At 50.2% G+C, this 11,193-nt stretch overlaps 1 protein-coding gene across 4 annotated transcripts in view; it reads left to right on the plus strand.

The window, feature by feature from the left end:
- The window catches only part of OS9 (OS9 endoplasmic reticulum lectin), a 17,257-nt gene extending 8,208 nt beyond the window's left edge, over positions 1 to 9,049 (plus strand). Inside the window, exons 6-15 of one of the 4 annotated variants that reach the window (XM_081821955.1) lie at positions 3,974 to 4,184; positions 4,300 to 4,404; positions 4,612 to 4,712; positions 4,889 to 4,940; positions 5,596 to 5,684; positions 5,928 to 6,203; positions 6,411 to 6,600; positions 7,539 to 7,703; positions 7,876 to 7,988; positions 8,268 to 9,049. In XM_081821955.1, coding sequence (XP_081678081.1) covers positions 3,974 to 4,184; positions 4,300 to 4,404; positions 4,612 to 4,712; positions 4,889 to 4,940; positions 5,596 to 5,684; positions 5,928 to 6,203; positions 6,411 to 6,600; positions 7,539 to 7,703; positions 7,876 to 7,988; positions 8,268 to 8,393 — 1,428 coding nt within the window. In that variant the 3' untranslated portion in view covers positions 8,394 to 9,049. The remainder of the gene's footprint in view (positions 1 to 3,973; positions 4,185 to 4,299; positions 4,405 to 4,611; positions 4,713 to 4,888; positions 4,941 to 5,595; positions 5,685 to 5,927; positions 6,204 to 6,410; positions 6,601 to 7,538; positions 7,704 to 7,875; positions 7,989 to 8,267) is intronic. The other 3 variants (XM_081821956.1, XM_081821957.1, XM_081821958.1) reach the window with 3 other exon arrangements.
- The last annotated feature ends 2,144 nt before the right edge of the window (positions 9,050 to 11,193 follow it).

Genomic DNA, 11,193 nt, shown 5'->3' on the forward strand with positions numbered 1-11,193 from the left:
AGAAGAAGGTAGCAGAAGGGAAAGAATGAAGGGGGGGAAATCGGAGGGGTAGACGAACCATGAGAGACGATGGACTATGAAAAACAAACTGAGGGTTCTAGAGGGGAGGGGGGTGGGAGGATGGGTTAGCCTGGTGGTGGGTATTGAGGAGGGCACATTCTGCATGGAGCACTGGGTGTTATGCACAAACAATGAATCATGGAACACTACATCTAAAACTAATGATGTAATGTATGGGGATTAACATAAGAATAAAAAAAATTACATACAATTTAAATTATCTTCCTCATAAGTTGAACTTTTAACATTATGAATTGATCTTCTCTATCTTAATTTTTTTTACTTACAGTCTCTTGGGTGGTAATAGAACTGTATGACAGCTTTCACTGAGTTTACTGTATTTTTTTCATCCTTTTACTTTTATCCTTTCTATATTCTTATGTCTTAAATGTGTTCTGTAAACAGCATTGTTATATTTTTAGAAATTTTTAACCATTTATTTTATATATATATAAATTCATATATATATTTTTTGGATTTACTTCTAACATTTTATTTTATGCTTTCTTTTGTTCTATCTGTTCTGTTTCTTTTTCTCTCCTTTCTTGCTTTTATTTTCTTTCATTTTGTCTTAATCATGCCACCTTTTCTTTCACCTGAGTAAGAAGTTATGCAGTATTTTTTTCAGTAAGAGTTTTGTAAAGATATGAGTCACATGCCATGCAATTCAGCGCACAGTTTAGTGGTGTGTAGTATATTCAGAGTCGTGCCATCATCACCACAATTACGTTCAGAACACCTTCCTCACCCTAAAAGAAAGTCCCTACTCTTCGGCAGTTACTTTCCATCAAACTGTCCCCTTGACCACACCCACCACTCTAGACAACGTCTCATCTTTCTGTCTCTACCGATTTGCCTCTTCTGGACATTTCATGTGACTGGAATCATACAATATGTGACCTTTGTGTCTGGCTTCTTTCACTTCCTGTGTTTTCAAGGATCACCCATGGGTAGCATCACCATTACTTTCTTACACGTTATTGCCAAGTACTGTTCCACATACTGTTCATCCATTCATCACTTGGTGGACATTTGGGTTATTTACACTTTTTAGTTTTATGAACAATGCTGCTTTTAACATTTGTGAACAAGATTTTGTGTGGACATAGGTTTCATTTCTCTTGGTAGATACCAAGGAGTAGAACTGCTGGATCATACAGTGAACTTTTGGAGAAACTGCCAGACTTTTCCCAAAGCAGTAGCACCATCTTACAATCCCGCTAGCAGTATATGAGGGTTTCTCCACATCCTCATCAACATTTGCTTTTATCTTTTAAACTATAGCCATCCTAATGAGTGTGAAGTGGCATTTCATTGTGGTTTTGATTTGCATTTCCCTGATGGTAAAAGATGTGGCACATCTTTTCATGTGCTTTATTAGCAAGTTGTGTATCTTCTTTGGAGAGATGTCTATTCAGATCTTTCCAGGTGCCCCTAGGATTTTCTATATATAAAATCATCTGTAAATGGAGATAGTTGTATTTTTTTCTTTCCAATATTGATGCCTTTTATTTCATTTTCTTGCCTTATTGGCCTAGTCAAATGTTGAATGGAAGTGGCACAAGCAGACATCCTTGTCTTATTCCTTTTTTTTTTTTTTTTGAGAGAGAGAGAAAGAGCTTGAGCATGAGAGAGAGCTGGGAGAGGGAGGAAGGGGGAGAGGGAGAGGGGAAGAGAGAGAATCTCAAGCAGGTTCCATGCCCAGTTTGGAGCCAACATGCGGCTTGATCTCACAACCCCAGGATCATGACCTGAGCCGAAAAATCAAGAGTTAGACACTCAACCAACTGAGCCACCCAGGCGCCCCGTCCTTGTCTTATTCCTGATCTTAGGGGGAAACCATTCAGTTTTTCACCATTAAGTATAATGTTAGCTGTGGATTTTTCATAGATGCCTTCTAGCAGGTTGATGAAATTCTCTTCTATTTCATGTTTGTTGAATGTTTTAATCATGAAGATGTGTCACATTTTATCAAATGCTTTTTCTGCATCCATTGAGATGATCATGTGGGTTTTGTCCTTTATTCTATTGATAGGGTGTATTAAGTACATTAATTGATTTTTTTATGTTAGCCCAACTTTACACTCCTGGGATAAATCCACGTGGTCTGGTGTGTAACCCTTTTTATACGTTGCTAAATTTGATTAACTAGTATCTTGTTGACGATTTGGGGTCTTCATTCATAAGAGATACTGGCTTATAGTTTCCTTTTCTTGTGATCTATTTGTCTAGATTTGGTATCTGGGTTATAATACTGGCTTTGTAGTATGAGTTGGGGGGAATATTCCCTCCTCTTCTTTTTTTCTGGAAGAGTTTGATTAGGATTGGTATTTATTGGTTTTTAAATATTTGGTAGAATTCACCAGTAGACCCATCTGGCCCAGGATTTTCTATGTGGTTAGTTTCTGGATTACTAATTCAATCTCTTTACTTGTTACGGGGTCTATTCATATTGTCTCTTTCTTCTTGAGTCAATTTTGGTAGTTGTGCCTTTCTAGAAATTTGTCCATTTCATCTAAGTTATCTGATTTGTTGGCATGTAGGTGTTCATAGTATTTCTTTACAATCCTTTTTTGTTTCTGTAAGGTTGATAGTAATATCCCATTCCTGATTATACTAATTTCAGTCTTCTCTTTTTTTCTTGGTAGGTCTAGCCAAAGTTTTGTCACTTACTGATCTTTTCAAAACAACTTTTAGTTTCATTGGTTTTTCTCTGTTGTTTTTCTATTCTCTATTTCACTTATTTTTGTTTTAATCTGTATTACTTCCTTCCCTCTGCTTGCTTTGGGCTTAGTTTGCTTTTCTTTTTCTAGTGATTTAAGGTAGAAGGTTAAGTTACTGATTTGAGGTTTTTTTTTCTTTCTTAATATTGTCTTTTGCAGGGAAAAATTTTAATCATATATATACACATACATGTGTACACACACAAAAGGAATATATACATTTCAAATACATATAAGTACAGTTGACCCTTGACTAAAGCAGGTTTGAACTGTGTGGGCCTACTTATAAGCCGATTTTTTTCAGTAAATATATTGAAAAATTTTTTGGAGATTTATGACAATTTGAAAGAACTCACAGATTAACCACATAGCCTAGAAATATTGGGAAAATTAAGTTAGGTATGTCATGAATGCATGAAATATATGTAGGTAGTAGTCTATCATTTGCTACCATAAAATATACATAAATCTATTATAAAAGTTAAAATTTGTCAAAACTCAGGCACAGACTTATAGACCATATATGGTGCCATTCACAGGAGAGGGAAATGTAAACAAACATAAGGATGCAGTAGTAAATCATAACAGCATAAAACCGTAGTACATTCTGTATGACTGTAACACTTTCGTAGCCACCTGCTGTTGCTGTTGGGATGAGCTCAAGTGTTGCAGGTATCTGCTCCAAACTCCATGACGCTTATCATCTCGGCATGAGCAGTTTGTCTCCAGTAACTTGTATATCACAGTTAAAAGTGACCTCAGTGTCCCTAACACCCTGCATTGTTCAAGGGTCAACTGTGTATATATATATATATCTATCTCAAATACATATAAGTATATATACGCTGTATTTATATAAAGCAAGAATGTGAAACACAAACTGGCTGGTTACCTGCAGGGAAGCTGCCTGAATTCAATTCCTGTTTTTACCACTTACCAGTGGTCCACCTGACTGAGTCCCTTAACCTGCATCAAACCTCAGTTTTTTGAGCCACAAACTTGTGATATGCATCCCTCCCTCACTAGGTTTTGGTGATAATTAACGGGGCTAATGTGTGTACAGTGTTATCCACACAATGCACGCACAGAACCAGACACACAGTAAGTGCCACATAACAGGCAGCCGCTCCCGGAACAAAAGCTCCTTATTAGTGGTAATTATTATTTGTCCGCCCTCTCCATCCTGGCAGTTCCTCTGTGACGAGGGTGCTGGTATGTCCGGGGACTACATCGACCGTGTGGATGAGCCCTTGTCCTGCTCCTATGTGCTGACCGTTCGGACGCCTCGGCTCTGCCCCCACCCTCTCCTCCGGCCCCCACCCAGTGCCGCCCCCCAGGCCATTCTCTGTCACCCTGCCCTGCAGCCCGAGGAGTACATGGCCTACATTCAGAGGCAAGCTGGTGAGTAAGGAGAAGGCCAGGAGAGGAAGAAGTGACACGGGGCGGGGCCGGTGGAAGAGAAGGGATGGAGAGCCCAGAGGCACGTGGCCTCTCCTGCCCACACACTGTTTCTCAGTAGACTCCAAGCAGTATGGGGATAAAGTCCTAGAGGAGCTGCAAGGCCCGGAGACCCAAATGTGGAGTGAGGCCCAGCCGGGGGCAGTGCCCTCAGAGAGAGCAGGTAGGACCTTGTTGCCCCAGTTCCACGAAACCTGTCTCCGTTTCTTCCCTTCCCCAGTCTTACTGCCCTGGACTGACTGTTGGGGGCGGTAGGAAGTACTCTGGGTCCTGATTCCTTAGCAATAGTGAAGGAAAATGTACCCCATTCTACTTGCTCCCTTCCATTTCTCCCCTCCTGTCAGATTCCTCCCTGTTCTCTGTATCCCAGGTGCACGCCCCACCAAGGATGACAGTAAGGAATCAGATTTCTGGAAGATGCTTCATGAGCCAGAGGAGCAGACCCCTGGGGCAGAGGAGGCTCAGGCTGAGGTGAGAGCCAGCTTCCCGGCCATTTCTCTGATGAGGCTGGCCCTGGGCGAGCTGAGGTCATCACGAGATGACCTACACCTGTCTAGGGAGGCAAGGCTGTACCCCGAACCACCGCCTTACGAGTGTGGTAGACATAAACACCTAGTGTACTGGACTGTGCCCTTTCTCCTCATCAGGAGCAGGAACCAAACCCTGAGGCAGCAGATCCAGCTCCGGGCCCTCCCCATGGTGAGCGAACCCTCCCTGTCTCCTTTACTGGTTGAATGTATTCTGGGGTTGGCTGGGGTGGGGGTGGGGTGGAGCTAAACACTGGTGGGGGAGGTTGGGCGGCCAGGCCAGCATCCAATTCATTGCTGCAGGAGGTAATGCTGTTTGCAGACAGCAGTTCCCTTCTAGGGAGATAGCAGAACACAGTGGGTCTGCTACTTGCTGACTTTGTAATCCTGGGTGATTTCACTTAACCTCCGTTTCCTCAGCCCCCAACAGTGGGTAATACCCCTACCTTGCAGGGTGGTTGTGAGGTAAAGAGAATGAGTCTGTAGTTCGTAGCAGAGTGCCTGGAACAGAGTGGACAATCAGTGGTTTGTATTTGTGGAAAGGGGAGAACAGTATCCAGGGAGGAGTCTGTGGCCCTAGAATCTCTTCCGTGGGCCTAAAACCTGGAGTAGTTGTCAGCAGGGCCGGCGCCAGGAGCTCGTTAGCATCCCCTCGCTCACCTGTGGGCCCACCTCAGGACAGTGCTCTCCAGGGGGCTGTGTTGGCCCCATCTCACTGACCAGACGGGTGGCTCCTGGAGGCAGGGGCCACGTCTTTCCTTGGTCTCCTCAGGAAATCAAAATAGAATTTAGGACACAACTGGTTCACTCCTGCTCTTTCATCTCAGATTTTCAGAACAATGTGCAGGTCAAAGTCATCCGGAGTCCTGCGGACTTGATTCGATTGATAGAGGAGCTGAAAGGTGGCTCAAAAAAGGTATGGGCCCTGCTTAAGGGAGGGGGAGACCCCGCCTCCCTGCCGGGAGCACTTGGACAACCGCCCCTGACCAGGGCCTGAAGTGAGCCCCGTGGAGCTGACTCCCTTTCTTTTCCCCATCCCGAGACTACCCGCCCCCCTCCCGCCCCGCGACCGCGCTCCAGCCGCTGTATGTCTGCCACCCGGGCGCCTCTCCTGAAACCCCAACTGTCCACCTCTTTCTTCCGGTCCCCATCTACCCAGGGGAGGCCAGACGGAGGCCAAGAGCAGCCTGCAGACGATGCTGCAGAAGTCCCTCACAGGGAAGCAGAGGTGAAGGAAAAGAGTGACGCGGATCATCAGAACGAGGTGGAAGAAGAGGAGGAGGAGGAGGATGAAGACGAAGATGAGGATGAACAGCAGTTACTGGGAGAGTTTGAGAAGGAACTGGAAGGGATACTGCTGCCCTCAGACCGAGACCGGCTCCGGTCGGAGGTGAAGGCCGGCATGGAGCGGGAACTGGAGAACATCATCCAGGAGGTGCGCACGGCTCTCACTGCCCACGCCCCCGGCGCTCCCGCAGCCCACCGCTCCTGGGGGCTGGGCCGGCCTGAGGGCCCAAAGGGAGCCCTAGGGAAGGGGGCGCAGAGAGAGGGCTGGGACGTGGCTAGTGCTCTCCTGGAGAGCGTGGACCGCTGACCACCCCCCCAGCCCCTTGACTCCCCACTCCTGCCTTGGGCACTCCAGACAGAGAAGGAGCTGGGCCCAGACGGGCTGCAGAAGGAGTCCGAGCGTGACCGGGCGATGCTGGCCCTGACCTCCACTCTCAACAAACTCATCAAAAGGCTGGAGGAAAAACAGAGTCCAGAACTGGTGAAGAAGCACAGGAAAAGGAGGGTTGTCCCCAAAAAGCCTCCCCTCTCCCCCCAAACAGCAGGTAAGAGCTGTCAGACAGGGAGGGGCAGTCAAGCCCGTTGTCTTTATCCCTCAGCTGGTGGACCCTGGAGGGGATCGTGTGCTTTCCCTTCTGAGGGAGCTTACTCCCTTCCTTCTTTCTGGAATGCTGTGTTCATGCCTGCCTTCTTCCCACGGCATCCCTTTGCCTCGTTAGCTCCTATTCATTCATCTTTTTGGGAAGCAGCTTCTAGAACATGTCTGTCTTGTTTTCTGGCTTGCTTCTGTGCACCTAGTGCCTGGCACTTTCCTGGCACATAGTGGGTGGTCAGGAGACAGGAACGGAACGACTGCGAGTGGGCCTGCGTGCTGAAGACCACAACAGTGGTGAAGGACGCGGCTTATCAACAATGAGCCCTTTGCGCTGGGAGGGGCCCCAGCCAGTGGGGTGTGAATAGGCAAGCCCAGCTATTTATAAGCCCGTTGCCTGGACAGACTTGAAGTTATTGCTTCTTCTTGCACCCCCTGATCTCCCTTCCACAGGGTCGTATGAGATCAGACATTCCAAATGGAATGTTCTGTTTTCACACCATCCATCCCACTACCTCTATGAACTTTGGAATGTCTTTCGAGTACCAGCATGTGGAGTACCAAACCACAGTTTTCCAACCTGGCTTTTTAAAACTTTTTTGTTGGCCCAGGTGGCCTGATTTTTGCCTCAGAAAACACAGTTGTTTTTCCTGTAGGGAACAGGCAGAGAATTATTGGTCCGGGAGGGAAAAGGGAGGCTGCAGTTGGTGGAGGGAGCTTTATAGGCTTGAAGGGGAGGGCACTAATTTATTCTGAGCCCTGGTTCATCTATGTGTTTGTGATGGAAAACTGCCCGAACCAGTGGATGGCTTAGGGAGGGGTGACCACCACAGCCCCTAACCTGGAGTCACGGCTCTGCTTTGTGTCTCCCTGTGTGTCTCCCCCTCTAAGAGGAGGATCCTGAGCACAGAGTCCGGGTCCGGGTCACCAAGCTCCGTCACGGAGGCCCCAATCAGGATCTGACTGTCCTCGAGATGAAACGGGAAAACCCACAGCTGAAACAAATCGAGGGGCTGGTGAAAGAGCTGCTGGAGAGGGAGGGGCTCACGGCGGAAGGTGGGCCCTGGGGCTGGCTGGCTTAAGAGCTGTTGGCAGGGCCTGCTGCCTGAGGTGGAGGGGCTGGGTCAAGGTGGACTGGAAACCTCGCTGGGGACCTGGGAGGTCGAGGGCCCTGCACAGAAGCTCCCATCCTGCCTCTCCTCTCACTGCCCACACGGCTCCTTTCCAGGGAAAATTGAAATCAAAATCGTGCGACCAGGGGCAGAAGGGACAGAGGAGGATGCCCGTTGGCTGACTGACGAGGACACGAGAAACCTCAAGGAGATTTTCTTCAATATCTTGGTGAGAGGCAGCCCACCCCGGCCCTGGCTCTCCAAGCCTTCACCCTGCTCTAGCGCACCGTGGAGTTGAGAGCATGGCCAGGCGCATCCTGGCCAGTCCCAGCCTCGCCCCCTTCTGAGCTGCTGGAATTTCGGGCGGCTGTTCCCTTGCGAAGTGCGGGTGCCGGGTCCCCTGCCCGCCCCCCCGGGGCCAGTCCCCGGACCCTCGGGCACCCAGCGCCGCCCTTGGCTCACCAGCAGCCGCCCCGCTCACCGTGCGCCCTCGCCGGCCTCCCCGCAGGTGCAGGGAGCAGAGGAGGCGCAGAAAGAGCGGCAACGGCAGAAGGAACTGGAGAGCAATTACCGCCGCGTGTGGGGCTCTCGCGGCGGGGAGGGCACAGGGGACCTGGAGGAGTTTGACTTCTGAGACCACCAGTGCGGTCAGCTGGCCAAGGAGTCCAGAGCCTGCCCAGACTGGCCCTGCCTCCTCCCCCACCCGCGCCCGGGGCCCTGAAGTCGAAACAGCAGAGGCTCGCTGGGCTGTGGACCTGGCCTCCTGCCCAGGGCCGGGGCGGGGGGGGGGGGGGGGGGGGGGGGGGGCGGCGGCGCCTCCGCCTCGGCCGCTGCTGCTGAGAGCCACCCAAGACCTGGCAGGCCTGTGGGGTTTGCTCTCCCAGGCTTCTCCACAGCCCCTTCCTTTCTCCCTGGCTGCCCGGTCCCGGTCCCCTAACTTGTCGGTTCCTTTCTCCTCCCTCCCTAGAGAGTTGATGAGATCTTTTGAAGGAGGGCAGGGAGAGCAAGAAGAGTGGGGCAGTTCAGCAGGTCCCCCACACCCTGCCTGAGCTGCTCTTCCGGGCCACCCCCTTCCCTTGGATCGGCTTGGGATTCCGTCCTCCTTTCCCTGCCCACACTGTTCCCTACAATCCGGGCTTCCGAGTTGAGGTGCCTTCGCCTCTGTTTCTGAGGAAATGGGAGAAAGTTGCCCAGCACCTCTGACACGATGCCGCCGAACAGGGTCGGGTACAGAACCACCCACCATGTTCTTGAACAATCAGGTTTCTCAATAAATAACTGGACCATCAATCCATCAATCTGTGATTTCTTCTCAGGGGGTAGGTGGGGTGGAGGCCCTAGCAGGCATGAGGGTTCTCCTCAGGGTGGAGTGCACGCTCTCCCATCCCATTCTGTGCTCCGCAGCCCCTTCCCCTCCGAAGTGGCACCAGTGGGGACTGGGATGCACGGGAAGAGACCAGGACAGAGGAACAAAGTCCACTGACCTGAAACCCTTGTAGTTCTGTTGTCCCTCCTCTTCCTCCTCTATTTCTATTCCTTCTCTCCTTCACATCCAGAAAGCGGAGTGCACAGCATGGAGTTACCCCACCATGGGAACCCTCCTGCTGAACCCCCCCCCCCCGCAGCGTGCTGCAGCTTCTGTTGGCCACCGCACCCCGTGCCCACCTGCCATACCACGTCCTTTCTGCCAGGCCCAGAGAGGGCACTGCTGCCCACCTATGCCAGCTTCCTACTGTGCCGAGGGCGGGAGGGTCAGGGTAGGTCTCTCCTCCTCCCTGTTGCCAAGTGCACACACGGGGCCCCTCACCTCCCCCTTTCTCCTCTTGCTCTCCATCTCTGAGATGTACAGTCTTTCGGCTGAAGATGGCACTGACTCACAGGTAAGCCAGAGGCCATTGAACTCCTGGGTCTCCAGAAGTCAAAGTGAGATTCGATCGTTGTTGAAGGAAGTTGTCTGAGACCGACCTTCTTTCTAAATGTAGCCGGGTGCTTGTTTTGCATGTCATGCTGACACTGTTTTACGGAGAAATGTAAATGGGTAGACTTGCGAAATCTTGCTTGCCCAGATCCATCTGGGTATCTTGCGGGGAGGACTGCTTCCCAAGGGCAGCTGCAGTCGGAATGCTGGGTTCAGATCCCCACTCCTCTCTTTACTCAGTGGGGCCGTGAACGAGTTATTTAACTTTTCAAGCTGTTTCCTCCCGGGTAAGTTGTGGATAATCACACTGGCCTCCCTTGGTGGTTGTGAGTATTGAAGGAAGTCTACTGCGTGTGTCATACTCTTAGCACAGCACGTGGCCCACAGGAAGTGCTCAGTAAGTTCTCACGAACCAGCTCCTGAGTTCTGAAGAAACTAGATGGTACTTGGAGGCAAGAGTCTTAGAAGGAATCTCAAAAGCTGATCTGAAGCTACAGTGGAATCTTTTAGAATGGGAGAGCAGGAGAGGCTGGGGCAGGAAAGTTAGCTTTGATTTGATGAGGATGGACTCTTAAGATCATCAGAAAACAGAGTTCTGGAAACCTCACTAGATTTAATCATCTTGTACTTTCAATAGAAAATTCCTTTTTGCTTTCCTTTGGCTTTTGGTGAAACTCCCATGGAGAAGGTTGGTCTGCCCCAGCTGTGCTAAGGCAAACAAAAGGAGGGGAGCAGGGTGTGCGGCAACAGGGGTGGGGCGGTGAGGAGGGGCGGCAGGAATCCAGGTGAGGACACCCGAGGTGAGCTGGGAAGGTGGCATGGATGCAAAAGGGCAACTTCTCCCCTCAGCCCCCCAGGGAGTCTCCTTCTAGACTCCTACTGTGCACGGCCTGGAGGGCTTGACATTTTGTCATCCCATCCACTACACCCTTCACATTTCTCACCAGGCCAAAGATGCAGCCAATGACAAAAAGCCAGTGGATTATTTAGTGTTGGGATTTTCAGTGGGGGTTGCTGACACCCCGACCACCTTTCCCTGGCTGGAAATGAAAGGAACTCCCCACTGGCCTGCAGTTCCCTGTGGTAATTTCACGCTCTTCGGGGCCCTTGCTTCCTCCACAAACTCTCTCACACTCGAGCTTCTGAGGAAGGGAGTGAACTTTTGCCACCAAAAAGTCAAGTGGAGATGGACTGCGGGAGTCCAGGGTCTCTGAGCTGAAGGAGGGAACGGCCAGGTGGTCCAGTTGGGTCTTTTTTGCTAATTCCCTCTCTTCCTTTTTTTTTTTTTTCTTTTTAAGAGAGGGAGGGGGGTGGAGGGGCAGCAGGAGAGGGAGAGAGGAGAGAGAATCTTAAGCAGGCTCCACGCCAACCGAGGAGCCCGACGCAGGCCTTGATCCCACCACCCTGAGATCCTGACCTGAGCTGAAATCAAGAGTTGGACGCTCAACCGACTGAGCCACCCAGGCACCTCCCCCCTTCCTTTCGATTTGCCTTCCCAGACTGCACACCTGCGTCT

This window comes from Leptonychotes weddellii, chromosome 5 (genome assembly GCF_054177405.1).
Source record: "Leptonychotes weddellii isolate Sample4059 chromosome 5, ASM5417740v2, whole genome shotgun sequence".
NCBI classification, from domain to species: Eukaryota; Metazoa; Chordata; class Mammalia; order Carnivora; family Phocidae; genus Leptonychotes; species Leptonychotes weddellii.